General features: G+C 50.4%; 2 protein-coding genes across 2 annotated transcripts; both read left to right on the top strand.

Annotated features, from left to right (window-relative positions):
- Nucleotides 1–6,321: 6,321 nt before the first annotated feature.
- On the top strand, nucleotides 6,322–6,513 carry BCR38DRAFT_345749 (uncharacterized protein; the record flags this gene model as incomplete). The annotated part of the gene is made up of 1 exon (XM_040856204.1): nucleotides 6,322–6,513. A coding segment is annotated over one exon (192 nt), but the record flags the coding sequence as incomplete, so codon positions are not given.
- Nucleotides 6,514–13,049: 6,536 nt separating this feature from the next.
- BCR38DRAFT_232223 (uncharacterized protein) lies at nucleotides 13,050–18,343 on the top strand. The gene is made up of 3 exons (XM_040854325.1): nucleotides 13,050–13,540; nucleotides 13,856–14,101; nucleotides 14,177–18,343. The coding sequence occupies exons 1-3, from the start codon at nucleotides 13,278–13,280 to the stop codon at nucleotides 18,207–18,209; spliced, it is 4,542 nt and encodes a 1,513-aa protein (XP_040713906.1). The 5' UTR covers nucleotides 13,050–13,277; the 3' UTR covers nucleotides 18,210–18,343.
- The last annotated feature ends 471 nt before the right edge of the window (nucleotides 18,344–18,814 follow it).

Here is an 18,814-nt window from a genome sequence, read left to right on the forward strand (position 1 = left end):
TTTTCTCAACTATACTTTGGGTTTCGTTTTACACATTGGTGTAGCTCGTACTCTAAAAGGTCTTAGTGTAGGTATCACATGTGGTCATTAGAACTCTATTAAGACGCGGCATACTCAATCAGAAGGTCTGATTTAGATATAGTCTACAAGCGGCCGAAGGGACCACGTAGCCAAGTCATAGATAGGCTTTAGGGAGAGGATAATGGTATTCCCCTGTAATGTGTGACGTCTTCAAGATTATTTAGCAAAGGGAAGTGACAACGCACAATAATGTCTATATTGAAACTAAGAGTCCAAATGCATGGTGTCTCGATTCAGGGGGGTAAACACCCCCCAAAAAAAACTTCAACTTATGTTTTCGGGTTTGTGCTGGATAAACTCATGCATACCAATTCACATAATCCGAAGGAATATTTCCCCATCTATAATCCCGTCCTATCTTCTGTCCAAAGCTTGAAGTGTGCGAAACTGCAGGTGGCATTCAAATATGTTATCTATATTCTCGAGTAAAATTGTGAAGGTGGATAATGCCCGGAATAACTGCAGATCTGATGGGCTCTGATTAGTATCCAGCAAGGCACTTGACTCAAACGTATAGTACTCTGTAATTAGCTAGTCCATACTCGTAGGTTGCATCTTGCGAGAATTTCCACCATTGAGTTATAACGTCCCACACCCACATCCGGGACACCCAAAAATGCCTCATCAACACCGCTAGCCTCTAACTTCAACCTCTTTTTTCTTTACCAATATCAATTCAATCGTTACGAAATTTTATGTACGTCTTCTTTACACTAATATGAGTCAATATACCGAAGATGATATTTATCGAGCTCTTCAAGCAATAGCTACCGGTCAAAGCCTCCGAAAAGCAGCATATGAGCATGGTGTCCCAAGGTCTACTCTTTCACGACGGATTCAGGGAGCCCAGTCAAGAGATATAGCCTTCGCTGACTACCAGAGGCTCTCTCCAGCTCAGGAAGCTCATCTGGCTGAATGGGTTCGAATCCAGGCTGCCCTAGGCCTCCCACCAACCCATCAACAGCTCAAAGACTTCGCCGAGCGTATCCTACAGATCCACGGAGACACCGAACCACTTGGAAACAACTGGGTCCAGGCTTTTATCAAGAGGAACCCTTCAGTCAAGGTCCAGAGAAGCAGAGCTATCGATTCCCAGCGTATTAATGGAGCCTCAGCTAATGTGATCAGGCAATGGTTCAAATACCTCGCTATCCCTGAGATCAAAGCTATTAAGGCCTCGAATCGGTACAATATGGATGAGACAGGTATTCTAGAAGGTAGAGGATCAAATGGTCTTGTTCTAGGGTCATCTGAGATTCGTTCTATACGGAAGAAACAGCCTGGATCTCGAGCTTGGACATCTCTTATAGAGTGTATCTCTGCGACTGGTACTGCACTACCCCCACTTGTGATATACAAGGGGAAGTCTGTCCAGCAGCAGTGGTTTCCTCTGGACTTGACTCCATACGAAGCCTGGAGGTTTACAGCAACAGAGAATGGGTGAACGTCAGACTCTACGGCTATTGAGTGGCTACAAAAGATCTTTATTCCTTTGACTCAACCAGAGGACCCTGAAGAGACTAGGTTACTTATCCTAGATGGGAATAGTAGCCACGAAACGACAGAGTTTATGTACCTCTGCTTCGTAAACAAGATACACTTGGTTTTCTTGCCGCCACACACATCCCACGTTCTCCAGCCTCTCGATCAGTCAGTCTTTGGACCCCTCAAGGCAGCCTATAAGAAGGAGCTTGGTTACCTTGACCGATGGGATACTACTACTGTCGTAGGGAAGAGAAGCTTTCTCCTCTGCTATAGAAAGGCACTAGCAGCATTGACCGCTAAGAACATTATCAGTGGATGGAAATATACTGGTCTCTGGCCTTCGAGCATAGCTAGACCCCTTATGAGCCCCCTGCTCCTTGAGAATACGTCAGCACCAATCAAACAGCCTAGTTAGACTTGCAAAGGGTACTCTGATAGTAAGGGTAGTCAGGACTGGGCGTTAGAGACATCAGCAGTAGCTTGGTCAACGCCTAAGAGGAGAGATGAGCTCCAAGATCAACTCCAGGGTTAGCCATCGATCGAGCGCTCGCCGAGGGGATCGGCGAGCCTTGGCGCCAAGAACGAGCGTATCGCCGAGTGGGTCTGGCATACTCAAGATCTCGACGAGTGATAATGGCTTTGCAAATTCTCGCGGCGAGAGGTCTTGACCCGGATCGCTCGCTAAGTCTCGGCGAGAGTAGGGTGCCCCTGGAAGTTACTAGGGGTCGGGCCCTGTTGACAGGGGTTGAAGCTAAGAAAGTGGAGCTAGAGTGGTATCGTGACCCTATTTTGGTGTTTAGGACCGTTAGAGTCCCCTAACTAATTGCCAATAAAGCCAATGCCTCGCAATCTCCAATTCCGACCGATTTACAGGATGACGTTGACCTGTTCTTCGATGACAATGTTAGCCTGATTAGATCCTCAAGTATGGCCTTACTACCAATGGTTGGCGCGTGATCCGGGCTGTTCAGCTCGTATTAAGGGACTTCGCAGTTGTCTCAAAAAGCCTGCAATCGCGCGCTGTTGTCAACGATGACGAGGAGGGCAAGGCCGGCGGCATGTGGGATTACTTCCCTTCATTCGAGATCTTGCTTGACCATCTCGAGCGCTCTGCCAATGAGGGCGTTGTCTATATAGAAAAGAGGTCTCACAATGGTCAGCTAAATGGTGAAGATATCCCAATCTTTGAAGGTATGGCGCTTAACTTTTCCCTTAGCTAGTACTAATACGCGATTTCTTTACAGGACTTGACCTTAAAACGCGCCGCACACTCCAGGTTTTTTTGCGTCTTGGTTGGAAAAAGCTCGACGAGTTCTATACCAAGATGACGGGGCTCGCGTACTATGCTGCCGTAATCTTCCATCCTTGCCGAAAGATGAAGCATCTCGACGACGCCTGGTCGTCGATACCTTGTCGGCAGCAAGATACGTGGAGGGCTGACGTAATGGGCAAGCTAAGGATGGAGTGGGTTAATAACTATAGTACCAAGTAAGTTAGCGTGCTCTTGTGCGATAATGACTAATTAGAGATGTGCCATAGGGACGTAATTACCAGCGAGCGTCCAACTGAGCAGAGCGTGGCCTCGATGAGCTTTGCTCAAAGACGTCTATTCTTTAGGCAACGTAGTAACAACTCCACGATACCCGACCCCGGTACGCAAAGCATACAGAATACCCAGGCGACAAGAAGGACGAAGATATACAAGTCTAGGGCGAAGCGTCCGGCCCAAGTTACCCAACCGCTGCCGCCAATCGAAGATGAGCTCGATCTATACCTCGCCGAGTCAGTCTGCGACATCGCAGTATACAAGGATAACCCAATACGATGGTGGAGGGATGTTGGTCAGCGACGTTTTCCTCGGCTTAGCTATATGGCTATAGATTACCTTACTATACCTCCGTCAACATGCGAGACTGAGCATCAATTCAACAGCGCAGGGCGTATATTGAGTCCGTTGAGGAATCGCCTAAGCCGATGGATCGTATCACAGGCCCAGAGCATACGGTCTTGGAGTCTGAATGGCGTGTACACACCACAAATTCCCCTCCATTTGGTGGATAACAATGATTGGCGGCTTGTTGTAAGAGCAGCTGGCCTCTCAGGGCTGGACGACGAGGTTATGTAGTAATACCAAAACACCAAAAACTATCACCATTCTTGCCGAGCGACCCACCTAGCGATACGTCAACGCTCGACGAGCGTCCTTAAGGCCGCTCGCTGGTCAGCGAGCGAGAGTGGGTCAAAATGCCAGCGATACGATCGATGGCTAACCCTGATTCAACTCAGCTTATTCAGCAAGCTTGATAGTGATCCAAATACCCAGCGACTACTCTTTCGGAAAGTTCAAAAGAGCTTTGATGAGAAGGACTACCAATTAGCTGTCGCACAGCGAAAGATTGAGGCAATAGAGGCAGAGCTTGAGGCTAGTAGGGCTAGGAAGCGAAGGAAGGTCAAGATGAGCCCAAATTCGAAGTTTACTAATATCAAGGCTATTCGGAAGGCTCAAATCGAGGCTGGTGAAATTGAGGATAGTACAGATGAGTCTAGCGAGTCTGAAAACCCTAGTGACGGTGAAAGCTGTATTGTAGTCGCATTAGAATAAGTATAAAAAAAGGTTGAAGTTAATGGTTATAATATACAGTGTCATTTTTAGGGCGTCCCACATGTGGGGGTGTCCCGGATGTACGTGTGGGACGTTATCATGGATTTCTTTCATCCTGGTATCCGAGGCATCTTGTTGGAGGCGGTGGTGTCGATGATGTTGAGCTTTTGTGTTTTACACGAAGGTCTTCTCTGCTTAATGCCCGTGAACGTATGCGAAAGTGAAATGGCTTTTCAATGCCACTTCTGTTGTCTCCGTTCTGTTTGGTCTCGACTGGAGGGATCCGCATCTGCAGTTTTAGATATTTCTAGGGGTCGGGACGTTGCCAGATAACTGGCGTATGTTCCCTCTCCAATTCTCACCCAAACATCCTGCGGCTTGATTAGATATTCCGTGGACAAGTTTGACACCAAACCTTTCTGAGACTAGGAGTCGACCAAGTTATGATTTCCGAACGGTTATCTTGTATACATACGGTAAGGAGTCCCGTAAGTTATCGTTTTCAGTCTGGTAATGCTTCCAGTTTTCTTACCTTTCAGCAATCCTACAATCATGGGAAAGGCGCATCCACTCGTTGTGTAGCTTTCATTTCCAAGTATGGGTATTGAGTGAAAAACATCTCGGCAACGGCAATCATCTCCTTGGGGACTAGTTGGACCACCTGTTGAACGAGCTCTGGATCTAGCAGGGCCCGATTGTTTTTGATGGCCTCATCCACCAACAGACCCCTAGGTTTCCACCTCATAGTGCTTGTGTATTACAAATGCAATATCACCTTGGTGTTCGTTATGTTTTTTGGGACCTGAGACTGGGAGGCGACTTCTAAGTCTAATATCCCCTTCGGTTCATTCTCATGTAGGTGCTCCCAGGTAACGAATTCAACTCCCGTTTTTTAGGATGATGCAAGATTTTCATGTTGACTAAACTCAAGCTTTCTTGTGTTCTTCGCTGTCAGGACACTGAACGCAGGACACCGGTGGGGCGCCGGAGGGGTGTTTCGGACAAAAGACTCCCGAGTCATGATTACAATCTATGTGAAGCTTTGGGATGACGAGAGTCAAGATCCTCGGCATCGCCGACCCTGCTGTTATGCTGTGTCTAAGCGGTAGTCTAGCTATCTCTATAAGGACCATATCGTAGTAGGATAGGGAGGGAGCAGAGATTAATGCATCATCGTGGGCACCCCTACCTGAGACCGCCAGTGACCACCCGGTGCTACGTAGGAGGGACGCCCGTTACTCCCCATCACTCTGTACTATTGCCTTCGGCCTAGCCGTACCCTGACATTCGCCTGAGACCTCGCACTTCCTCCAGTTGCTTGATCCGATTACGACTGACATATTGCTTTCCTGTGAGAGGGGCCTTCAGATATATATCCAATGGCTTTTTTCTTTGTTGTTGGGGTATTTTGTTGTTACGAGACAGTTTCGGAGTCGTAGTATAAGGGGAACTACAACTAGTCTGCCCCTCAGTGACAGACAGCTTGACCAAAGTGTGGATATTTCCACGACTGGCAGACCTAGTTCTTTTCAGTTTAGCTAATGATGCAATATTGATGCTAGGCATCTTAATATGGGTTCCTATGAGACAACTCAATCGTAGTATCAAGCAGAAAGTCCCAGTTAGAGCTAAACCACAACGCTATACTTGATGACAGCATAACACTCACCCGTGACAGGAAATAGTGGCATGACAGAGAAAGCGTTCCGTTCTTCTGCCCAACACTTCGCAAACGATGCGGTATATCAAGCGCGAAGCAAGGCTATTGTATACCAGGCGGCTTCTTTGGTAGAACTTCGCGATGTGGTTGCTAATGCCGTGGGCACACACGGCGCAGAAAATGGCTTCGGCAAGTTGCGGAAAAGATCCACCACTACGGTAATACTCTTGATAATTTCGGTCAACATCATATTGGATACATCTCATTTGTCGGGGAACGATAAGTTGCTTTCTATTTGTTGTGAGTGTATGCCTATTATCCTTTTAAGAGACATGTTTTGTTGAGGGACACACAATAGAAATGAAGTGTATTATGTGAGGCAAGAAAGCTAGGCTAGTGTTGTTGGTCTGGAACTAAGTAGTGATGGTGGCTGCGCAGGTACCACCTCTGACATGTTTTGATACCAGTGTATGAAGGCGTGGCCAGTCACGAGCAGACCGCCGGTCTTCTTCCTCAAGTCGAGCTTGCGTCGATACTCTATCCGATAGCACGAATGAGAGTTTCTGTAGAAAGGCTGTGCGCACGCCTTCTTAACTTTCTTGTAATGGCCCATGGGTGGTGGAGGGAGTCCAGAATAGGTCGAGTGAATCACTCCGTTACGAGGCCCCCTGAGCTCCATAGTTAAGACTTGAGTGAGCAAATCGCAGATTGGTCTGGCGGTATAAGTAAACTAGCGGTTGCTGGATCGGCAGGACGACTAAGGAGTCTAGACCACCAGCTTAAACATGGTATCCCTGCGATTTGTAAATGATTCAGTTAGACCAAGTCTCGACAACAGAGTAATACGTTTTGGAGTCATAGTCACAAGAGACTCCTTTATTTCTTACAATGAAGGCAATCGGCGTTTAATACTCACGGTACTGCCACATCTAAAACCCCTCAATATTCTCGTTAAATATGTTAACTATTAAAGTTAAAGGCCCGAAGGCTTATGGTTGACTGATGTTTTTACTCTGAGGCGAATAAATCACTTGTGGTAGAAAACTTCGTGCCTATACATGAAGCTTGATGAGACCCCTAAAGTACGTGACTTGTATTTAATGCCAGATAACATCCTTGACTTTAACCTTAGGCTAAAATAGTGCAGTAGTTTATCATCTCCTGAATTCGGATCTGTTAGTAACTTGTTGACTAGGGGACCTCCAGGTGGACAACATCCACGACGTTATGTGTGATAAGGAAGCATTCAAGAACAGAACCTAGTTCTCGACCAATACAAGAAACTAGTAATTGAGGCTCTTGTCTCGAACCAGCTGGCGGGTGAAAGAGGCACAGACCTCTTAGACTGATACCAATAACCTCAATTTCATCGAATATGTCGGAATATCACCTCCACGTTTTACTTTGTTAGTTAACTCACGAGATTATTCCCAGTCGAGGCACAATACTATCCATAATAAACCCCTCGATGATATGAAATGACAAACAATCAACAGTTATACGAGCCCAGATATCGACTTCCGTCAGGTTGCCAAGGGAGATTGGGTTTTGAGGATGTGCTAACGATCAGGATTAGGTAAAATAATGATTGGAAACCCAACATCAGTCCATTGGTTCGGATGAGTTTGAAGCCATATGGCATATTCAGGATTTGTTTTGATCGAGTACCAACTCCGGAGGGAACACCAGCCCGGCGGAATGGACATTTACTTTTTGAATTTGACCACTTCAGGCAGAATTAGCAGCGACTCAAACTAGAAGTACGTCTGGCTCACGACGGCCATGCACTTGCTGATACGCGACCATGTTCAGCGACTAAGCAAGGTGAGCATAGACATATCCTCCTCGTTTTCTCACATGCATTCAATCCTTGTCATATGCTTGCTACTCAGCTGCCTTTGGACTACAAGATAGGAGTAGCAACAGGACCAATGGCACATATGTCACTTACGTCAGCAATCCATGACCTCTGCCTGCCAGCCTCCAAGTTGAGGATAAGTGCCATCCGCAAAGCGGCTCGACGACACGAGATGAAATTGCAAAGTTTCGGTTCTCGCGCTCAGTGCGGACGCCCTCAAGAGTTGAGATTACTCTTCGACGAAGGCTGTCGTAGCGAAAAGTGAATCTCTTCGTGTTACGTGAAGTGCAATACTTTGCTTGATCTATGGCTGTGACTTTTCGAAGCCGGCTGTTGCTTCCATGCGACGGCCAGTCCTAGAAAGGGAAGCGATTCTACCACACCCCAATCGCCCGTTTTGACGGCGAGTGATAACCTCAACGTAGTGCGCGATGCAACCGAACTCCTAGACTGACCAGAAACAGAGAGCGCTGACATATCCTCCCTCGGACTGACTGATTGCCCGAGTCGACGCGTAGACGAGTCTCGCTGCAACCCAAAGCCTGCCGCGTTGAGAGGTCATTGAGCCCTTAACAATCAATTACAAGGCCGATGAAGTCATGGACTCGCCCTAGTAAGTGGTCGATTCGGAGATGCACAAAAGCTGATTAATAAGAATCGTATTCGTATCGCAAATTTGGAATCGGTCGCCGCCTCTCTGGCCGGACCACGAAATCGAAGCATCAGGCGGAAAAACTGTCAGGGAGAGCAATTGCACACATGACATGTCCGGTCCTAGACTTCTCCCAGCTGCCTTGTTTGGAAATCCAAACTGTGACCGACTTCACTTGATCTGAGAGGTCGCAGACGACCGACAGGCGCATGGACCAGGCCACGGTGAAACCGATTCTGAAACTATAGCCCATTCAGCCAAAAGATCATGAGGTGGTCCTCAATACGGTTCTCCCGTTTCAAGTCCCATGAACTACTAGGGCGATTGGGACGAACGCTAGCGGCACTCTTCAATGCGAAAGGGAGACATAGACGTCATTGTCGAATGATGGGTGGTTTGCGTGGGATTTACGGTGCGGCCGCCCGATTGTGAGGGAAGACGAATTGCAATGAGGCGAGGAGGGCTTGGCATGTCAACACCTTCATATAGCAGGACTGATATACTGAAGCAATGCTACCAAGCCGCTGGCATCCCGTCAAGACGAGGTCGCCGATCAAAGTCAAAGTCCCCACTTGGGTGTGATAATTATATCCTCAGTAAAGTATACAAGAAGTGTCGTACGTGAGCGTACTATGTAAATTCGTCACCTTCTTACTCGCCCCACTGTTCGACAGTAACTTGGAGGTCTTAGCTTTACCAGATCTTGTCTCAATTCGCATACGAGAATAAGATTACTTAATTCGGCCCTTCGGCCGGCTGGCGTGTTACCGCAAATGTCGAAGACAAGAAGACAGTGAACCCTAAGGGAAGGAAAGGGCGCGCGCTAAGGCCCAAAGCGTCTTCAGCTGATGGAGTTCCCATTAGATAACGGCCGAAGCTGACCATGAGGCTGTCAGTTTTTGATCTCTTAGCCTCTTGGCCTGCCCCATGTTGGTTGATGCTGATATCGAAATTTGGGAGTGCGAGTCATTGGAACTTTGTTGGGCATTGAAGCATCGTAATGAAGCCCCTGTTTGGGGGCCCCTCACATTCCCAGTTCCGGCGGGGAATTTCTACATTCCGATCAGATATTGTTTCGAGTATGAACATCCTACCCCCATCAGCAGTTGACAGCTTCACATGATCTATGCGTGTGGACTGGTGTGTGCCCAGCGGCGTTGGCCTCGTGTATCCGGGACCGGCGATGCTACTCAGCAGCTCACAGCAACATGCTTGTTGCGCATCCAAGTCTTGACAGCGGTGTTCAGCCTCGCGGAGAAACGCAGTGTCGTGGCACTGGCGTAAAACCACATCGATTAACCCAGCCACAGGAAAGAATTAATCGCCAAGGAGAAGCAAGAAGCTCATTAAATAGTAGGCAGAGTAGCGGATCGTGACTTTGAGCGATTCGTCCATCTGATCGCACCAATCACCAACGGTCTAACTCACTGCCAGGATCAAGCCTCTCTTACTGAGCCGACGCGGATCCGATTCTCCTTGATTTGCTATCAGTCGTGGAAATCTGGCATGTCAAACAGATGTTGTGGCGTCCGTCTTGCGAATGGCAACCTCGAGAGTGTTGATTGGCCACCAGGTCCATGAGCATGAAGAGCCGTCGAATTTACCTTTTGACTCGCAGAAAGATCTACCCAGTCCATTTGACCGGGTAGGTAGGTAGTCGACGCTAGAAAAAGAAGCTCTAGTACCATCGCACGGACGATGCGCTGTAGGTGTTTAGGTGTTGAGGTGTGGACTGGATTTCAAATCGCCTGTCGCTGGTGAGTCGGACATATTCTTGTCACCTGCAAGAGTGTTTCACGCTGGGGAATGTCAAGCAACAGATATTTTCTAGCGCTGGGGGTTTGGAATCTTGCGTTGCTCCAAGGACAAAGCTCAATGGAAGAGGTCCAAGCTTTACCTGCTGCCATTTTGGATCAGTCGAATGGCAGCCCAGCACTGGCGCCGAAGTGAGCGGTGCAATGCGGCCGGCCGAAGGCAGTCGAACGGACGAGTTCCAAGAAACCTAAGATTGCACAGGATGAACTTCGACCTCATCGTTACATCGAGCGGCATGCTTCTGTTCATGATGTTGCATCCTCGATAGCCTCGGACCTTAAGGTCAGGGGCGGCACCACTTGCCGGCCGGGTCGATGAATCCAATCAAGCACAGCAGACGGGGTTTCCCAGTGAGCTCGAGCATCTGCGAAATTACGCGCGTTACGGGATGGGGAGATTTGCCCAATTCTCAACTGATACATCATGGATGAAGCGCAATCCAGACCAAGTAGCAGATGCTGAGGTGAATTTGATGACACAAATGGGAGCGCTGTTCTGGTAGGTTGACGGTCACACCGCCATCTCATCACGTACAGAGGCTAAACCTGTCGAGGAGTAAGGCAGATCACGAACCCCACATGGAGTGAAGGTGGAGGCGTGAGGCTCATCTAGCTGATGATGGCTTCGCCCACAAGAGATCTGTGCTGAATATTAGATCTGAAGACGTAATGGGCCGATGAGTTCCATATCATCCACCTTCTGCGGAGACTGACGAGGCCGGGTGGGTGACGCCACTTCGCTTCTGGCGGCTCTGACGGATACCGAAAGATGTCGTTCGACTCTGCTCCGGATAACGCAAAAGCCGGAGACCCTGACCGGCCGCAATGAATAGGGGCCCACTGCGATCTTCATTGTCGGTGCGGTGCATCATCCGAATCTCTCGCTGATGCGACTGTTGTTGATCTTAACATGCAAATGCCAATGAGTGGTGTGGTGTCTACAATCCGGGTATCTATGAGACTGCGTGAATGTCAGCGTTTTAGCCCGGTCCTTCGAGGCGACGTGGCTGGCGGGGTCCTTCGAAACTTCGAATCGGTTTCTCGAAGCGCTCAGGTTACCCAGGATCTGGTCTTGTGTCAGGCTGAAATACAGTGCAGATTTAGCGAGGTTTGATAGACATTGCCTGCGCGGAAGTTTGGTCAGACGTCGTCTTGATCATGGGACCACTGTTTGTTTGCTCGTTCCCGAAGTCCTTGAAGCTCATCACCCGCATGGGTTTCTGAGAACGGGTGACGCTTGGAAGAATAGCAAGACCATAACCTTGCTTGCGTCGCTTGCAGGTAAGGCTGTAGCAAAAGCTAGATCTGGCTGGATCTTGTGACCTTTCCATAAAATATTGTTTATATTGTTCCTCATGAAGAAATGCGATGATAGCATGGCCAGTAGGTAAATTGCGGAAAGTTTTCGAACGTGTCGCCTGCATGTGCGCGATGGCACTCGAATTCGTCCTTTTCCACGGCGTATTCACTGGTCATGGCGGAGGGGCCTTGTTGCATTGAGGACATTTCGCTGTTCTTGCAGAAGCTCGCTCCGACCTCCTGCATGATACATGGGGGAGCGAAAGCAACTTGTGGATTCTCTCGCCTCGCCGCCAGTAAACGATGTGGCCGAAAGAGGCAATCTCTAAGCAGAGGCCTTCACATCTAGACCGTTTTCGTGCAGACTTTTAACCTTCAATCTCGACAGGGCAATCCGGTAGTTGGGAGCAATGCAAGCCCCCCACCGTCTGATTCGCAAGAGGCTAGTAACCATAATGTAAAATAAAACAAAGCTGGTCACGTCAGGTGCGATTATCTTTCGATATCCGAAGCGCTTGGGTTTCCCAGTGCTCTCAGCTCGAAGACCAATGTGACTAGAATGCTCCGAACGGCGCTAGGGGCTAGCAAATGCACCCTGGCTCGCGACCAAGGGACTTTAATTAAGGTCCTGGGGAGCGCAGCTAAAAATCCGGGGTCTGAAGAAAATAGCACCGAGACCCTGTCAGGCTGTTAGGCTTGTAGCGCCCTAACAGGCGCCATCACCGATTGATTTGGAGTTCTTTCTGCAGGGGACGAGTTCTGGACTCTGGTTCTTTGTGTTTTGTTTTCAATGCTGCGTCTGTTCATTTGACAAGTGACGCCATTGGTCTTGTAGTCCATGTTACGTGCGGCGACTTGCTCCACGTGCCTACCTTGGAATAACCACAAGAACATTCAGATTTTTACCCATGGTGCTGCAGGCGACGGTGCAGGTTGGACGGTGCTTCATGCGGCGAATACCAGGGCTCCCAGGCCTCTCAACGACCGCTAAAATTGCTGCGTTCGTCAATGCGCTTTTGGTGGAGAAAGACCCTGGCACTTGGCAGATCGACGAGCGAGGGGAGAAAACGCAATTTAATCGATCTGTCAGACGTGACTGATGACTGTCACTGATAAAGGGAGGAGTTTGGGACGCCGTCGAATGTACCTTGCTCTGGCACGATGAGACATGGGTAGGTGTCGTGGTCATCAACGGAAACCTACCTGTTTCTAGGTGTGATTGGCATTCCCATACACGGCAAATATACCATTTCCCAAGCCATCTCTGCAAATGCACGCGATCTACCTGTCCTCCGCAGGGTAGTAGCAACCCCCTACTGATGTCACTGTCGAAAGAATTAGCAGGAGCAGCAGTTGTTTCCACGTTTTGAATTTCAACATATTTGCTCTTCTCTTTTTGTAGTTGGTTTTCGTTCCAGCAGGCAACTAAGGTCAGAACCAGAACCAGAGCCAGAACCAGAGCCAAACCGATCGTTCTCTCCCTGGTCCGTTTGCAGCATCACAGCACGAACTTGCCAGTATCCCATCCGCGCGTCCATGCGCTTTTCCTAAAGTTGGGATGCTAGACTCCGTTCTCCAGTTCTTCTGAAGGCGAGCCCTTGCACCCTACGCTGCCGACAGCTAGACAGTACACTGTACCACCTCGCACAAAGAACAACGTCAATCAGGGTCAATCCAGGCGTCTCGAAACCTCAGTGAGCCGGACGAGGTGTGCTGCGAACAGAGCTCTGACCACTGCCCCCCCTCTGGCTCCCAGTACCCTGCAACTTTAATTGGCTGGTCTAGGCCTCAACGGGTACGCAGTGCATCATCTGCATAGTGCACCAATGTCGCAGCTTTCCCTCCAGTGTAGTCAGAACCCGCCCAACGCCCAGATGTCAATGTCTCCGGCTGCCGCACCAACCCAGGACAGCCCGACAATAGGCAAAGGAGCCCACGTGAATCCCCAAGAACTCTACACACCCGCTCAAACCCAAGTCTTATCACAAGCTACTGCTACGGTTACTGCTGACACTAGCAAGGCCGTTGACGTGTCTGCCCCAGCAGCAGCGCCGCCGCGGCCACTGTCCATATCGACGACTAGCGCGAGGTGAGCAAAGAATTACTATTATGCACTTCAACTAGTAGTGGGCCCGGGCACGTTCAAGGTCACTTTTCAGTTCGTAACGTTCCCTCTCTTGCGACCGGATTTCCTGCTCGAGGTTTTCTTTGTTTCTAATTACATTTCTCCCTGGCGGCTCTGATTGCGCATTTGTCACCTTTTTCCCACCCTCTTGATTCTCTCATCGCGCGTTTTATTACCGAGGCCTTTTGACTCTCGGCGCCGTTAATGGGAAACCCTGTTGTGAAACTCTCACGTCGAAACGCTCGCCAGCGCGCTGACTCGGACTCTACTCCTTACTAGATCACCACGGAAATTTACAACTAGTCCACTGCACATCAGCACTGCAATATCTCCGCCAACGAGCGCAGGCCTAACCCCTAGCGACTTCCCCCAGGGGACTTACGACACGTCAGTATCCCGGATAACAGACGGTGCTCTTCGTAATCCTCCATCGCCCGACGATAACTTCAAGCGCCCTCTCGTCCCAGGAACTTACCGCCAGAAGAGCCCTTCTCCGCCCATCACGCCAGCAGAGAAAATACCCGGGTTTGTGCTTTCCTGAAGACGCAGAGCTACCCTCTGTGGGACAGAACACAGCAACTAACCCGTGATCAATTACAGAACGAGCCTTGCCCCTCCTCCTCCGAATGACACCAGAAGTGTTTCCGACCCAATTGTGAGCAACCAGCCTCCAGCAGGCTTGCCGGCCATGGCAGGCGGATCGAGCACCTCGAGAGTCGAGGCGACCGAGGGAACACCGAGAACGGCATCAATCGACTCCACCAATTCCAACTCCTCGTCCAAGCACTCGCCAGATACGCTTGCTGGACCGCAGGAAGTGGCCAATTTGGTAAAGGCCGCAGGAAGCCCCGAGGCTGTCATTCAGTATCTGCTGAAAGAGAAGCAATCGCAATCACAGCAGAATGCGCAGCTATGGCGACTAGTCGACAAGCAAAGGGCGATGATCTTGGGCCTCAACAAGGATCTGGAGCGGGCTCTCAAGGACAAGGAGAAGTACCGCAAGAAGATGAAGGAAGTCATGTCTGCCCACGACGATCGCTCCAAACATGATATTATGCTGTCGATGCAGTCAACGGCTACCATCGTCCCGCACGTGGACGTTAATGTTCCCAAGGAACTGACCGTCGACGTGCCCGCGTCACCGTCCAACCCCGACTCGGACAGCATCAAACAGTCGCCCATCGACATGTCGATGGCACCCTATCCTATTACGCCACCTGCGGATCATATGACGAATAGCATGCCTTCTGCGATGGGTGAGCTGTTGGACCCGACTCACGCCATGCCCAAGCCGCAGGAACATGCGTTGGGAAATTTCGACCACGAGGAAGAGGATCGCGCTGCCGAAGAAGCCAAGATGGCCGCTAGTGTTCCGAAGGACCTTCTTCTCGATATTAGCATACCTCCTTCGCGAAGTCTTCCGAGTGAGCCCCCACGCATGGCGCCTCCGAGCACGGCGCCTCCGAAGCCGCCATTGTCGCCGACAATGGAGAACCTCGCACAATTTCCGCCACCATCTGCTCCTCCGCCGCGAAAGCCCCCACCAGCTCCGCTGCAGCTGAAGAAGGACGCAAATGTCGCCGCAACCGTTTCGCCCGAGGATGAGAATGACTCGGACTCGGACTTCGACTCTCTGTTGGAAGTAGATGAAATGCCACTAACGGAGCGACGGGGGCGAAGACGAACGCGAGAAGAAGACGACGAAAAGAGAGAGATTCTAGCATTACAAGAAGCCGAGATGCGCAGCTTGTCCAAAAAGAGCAAAAAAAGCAGCCAGAAAGAAACGCCACCGAAGGAAACGGAATTCTCCTTCACCCAAGTTGAATTCCCGTCTAGCTCACAACCTAATGCAGCTCCATCTTCGTCGATGGCACGCGACAACATCCCGTCACTTGCTGGTGTGCTCAGCGGACAGACCCTGCAGATCACCGCCGTTCCCGCGCCCATGCTGAGCCCTGGATTGCCGGCCAGCCCACGTCCGATGGGTATGGGATCTGTCACTTCACCTCCCCACTCGCCCCGAGCAATGGGCATGCCCGCTGCTCCATTGTCACCGCGCGCACCACGACAGCCCATCCCGTTACCTCCAAACACTCCCTTGTCTAGCTCTAGCCCTCCACTGGCAGAGCCTCGCGGGTTGTCCTCCCCGAAACCACTCAACATTGTCAAGCAACCGACAGAAGCAGATCAGCCAAGCCCGCCGGCAAGTCGTGACAGCCCGGTTGAGCGGACCAGGGTTTTCAAGGGATTCATCACCGACGAATTTCCGGATCTTTTGTTGCCGCCCAATGCTCTGCCGTCAATCGATGTCAAAGTTGCGTCGTCTCGCATGAGGCCTTCGAGAGCTAGTCTGATCTCGCTCACGCAATTGGAAGAAGACCCCGTCTTCACTCTAGCCATCTACTCCCGAGCACAAGGTGGAGAGCTCTGGAGGGTCGAAAAGGACTCGGCGTCCCTTGGTAAGCTCGACCAAAGGCTCAAACAATGCGCTGCATTCACTGCCAAGACCCCCGATCGGGCTCTGTTCAGCGGCCATGCCCCCGCGAAGCTAGACGCTCGTCGTGTCGCCCTGAACTATTATCTTGACGAGCTACTTAATACCCCATTAGACATAGCAACAGCCTTGGAACTGTGCCGATACCTTTCGACGAACACATTACCGCCTAATTCCGACGACACTGGAACCGCTGTGAATAAAGGTGTGGAAACCGCCACCCAAAAGACCGGTCCTGGAGGACGGCCATTTAGGAGTGGTTATCTCACCAAGAGGGGCAAGAACTTTGGCGGCTGGAAGGCGCGATTTTTCGTTCTCGATGGTCCCCACTTGAGATACTACGAGACGCCCGGTGGAGCGCATCTGGGTACCATCAAGCTGCAGAATGCCCAAATTGGGAAGCAATCGCAGCAGGCGGGTGATGACTCTCCTGCGAGGGGATCCAACGACGAACTCGATAACCAATATCGACACGCCTTCTTGGTCTTGGAACCCAAGAAAAAGGACTCTTCCAGTCACGTGAAGCATGTGCTATGCGCCGAAAGCGACTCGGAGCGCGACCTTTGGGTTGACGCGCTGCTTCGATGGATTGATTACAAGGAACCCGGAGACGAGGAATCACCGGCCAGCGTCGCACATGACCGCCAAAGCTCTGTTGGCTCGTCACATGCGAACGGTGCGAACCCGAAGAGAAAGAATCACACACAAGGCCAGGGGAAATCGCATATTGCTCGTGCGAGCAGTCAAGAAGGCTTGATCGGAATCAACTATGAAGGCACAAAGCAAGGCGATCTGCCTGACAGTGTGCCGTCCCGACGCAAATATTCCGGCACCCCTGAGCCCGCGCCAGAACGGCTTCCTCCTTCGTACACGATTTCTGCCCCGCGAGATCCCCAGGTTATCTCGGATGGATCGTCTTGGGGCGCTAGAGCGGGGTTGGCGCCCCCCGGGCCTTCCATTGAAGAGAAGAAGCAGCGGAAACGCAGCTTCTTCGGGTTTGGCCCCAAGACTCGGCCTACCGCCGACGACCACGACGCTCTTTTCGGTGGATCGGCGGCCGTGGCGCCACCAAGTAACGAATATCGGGGACCCATTCGTCAAGTGTTTGGCGCGCCATTGGCTGACGCCGTCAGATTCAATGGCCCCATGGATGTGAACGTGCCACTACCGGCCGTCGTCTTCCGTTGCATTCAATATTTGGACGCGAAGAATGCCATCCGGGAGGAGGGTATATTCCGTCTCAGCGGTTCCAACGTTGTCATCAAACAACTGCGCGAAAGATTTAACCTCGAGGGCGATGTCAACATTGTCACCGATGAGACTTATTACGACATACATGCTGTTGCCTCGCTTTTGAAGCTATATCTTCGAGAGCTCCCTACCAGCATACTTACGCGGGATCTCCACCCGCAGTTTCAACATATCACGGAGATGTCCAGCCATTCGGAAAAGATTTCAGCATTGGGCGAGCTCGTACAGCTCCTTCCTCAGGCCAACGGTACACTGCTACGGTATTTAATTGCTTTCCTCATCAAGATTATCAACCACGCGGACACAAACAAGATGACTGTCAGAAACGTTGGCATCGTATTCTCTCCAACGCTCAACATACCTGCCCCAGTCTTTGCCCTGCTCTTGCAGAACTACGAAGGCGTATTTGGGATCGAGCCTGAAGAGTACGAACTCCCCTCACCCGTTTCTGACGCGGACTCGAGAGCCCCTACCGATCAATCTCGTCGCCCATCCACTTCGAATGCAGCGGGCTCGCCTCACAGACAACGCCTCATGGAACAACAGCAACGCTCAACTCCCACACCCCCTCCCGCTCTAATGAATGCTGGAGGGCGTGCTCCTTCCGCGGCCCGTCAACTGGGTTACGAGCCGCAGTATTATGGTCAGCTAGGCAATGGCTCGCAGACATCACTCCGTCCGGCATATGAAAGCTACGACATACCAGGACAAGCCAGACCTAACCCTGGCTATGACCGACCCCTCTACGAACAAAATTACACCGACGGCTCTGCTGCCTCCTACGACCAGCCCTACAACAAGGCTTCACGAAGAGAGAGCACCATGATGTTCATGAGCAATGGAACGAACCTGAATCATCAGAGCTCCAAAAATCGGCTGAGGGATTAGTCCCACATGTAGTGACTTCGTCGCATCTACAAACACGTCTTTCCGAGCGATTACATATATATGCATATGTGCATGGTTGTACTCATTTGTCGTGTCATTTGCACTGAAGATACCATTCTATCGTTATTGGGTTTTGCTTTGTACCCAATTGATTACTTTATACACATTGCGATGCCGTCTTTGACGACTGAAAGGTTTTTTGTCTGTGCATATTGAGCAACCTAGCACCCGACAGCAATGGATTTGAGCCAGCAACTTTCTTTATTTGATGCATGAAATTCGGGAGTTGGCGGAAAGATTGACGAAAGACGCGTTGAGCGCTATCCATGGTTGCATACTTCGCAATGCGGTAATTTCAGCGTCGCCATTGCGGCTGATGTCCTTGACGATCGTGTATATAGCAGACGTCCTCAGATTTTCAATAGGTTCGGCGTTTTGCAGACGAAGTGGTTTAAAATACGACTTCACCTACCTCGACGCTGCTCAGCGCATCTGTTCGGCTGGCCCTCTGCGATGGAATTGATATGTGGCGCTGGGGAAAAAATGACCAATTCCAAGCTGGCTGTCTGTCTTGGGTTAGAACATTTTTGATTTGCAGTTTGATG

This window comes from Pseudomassariella vexata, assembly GCF_002105095.1.
Source record: "Pseudomassariella vexata strain CBS 129021 chromosome Unknown BCR38scaffold_9, whole genome shotgun sequence".
Lineage (NCBI taxonomy): Eukaryota > Fungi > Ascomycota > Sordariomycetes > Amphisphaeriales > Pseudomassariaceae > Pseudomassariella > Pseudomassariella vexata.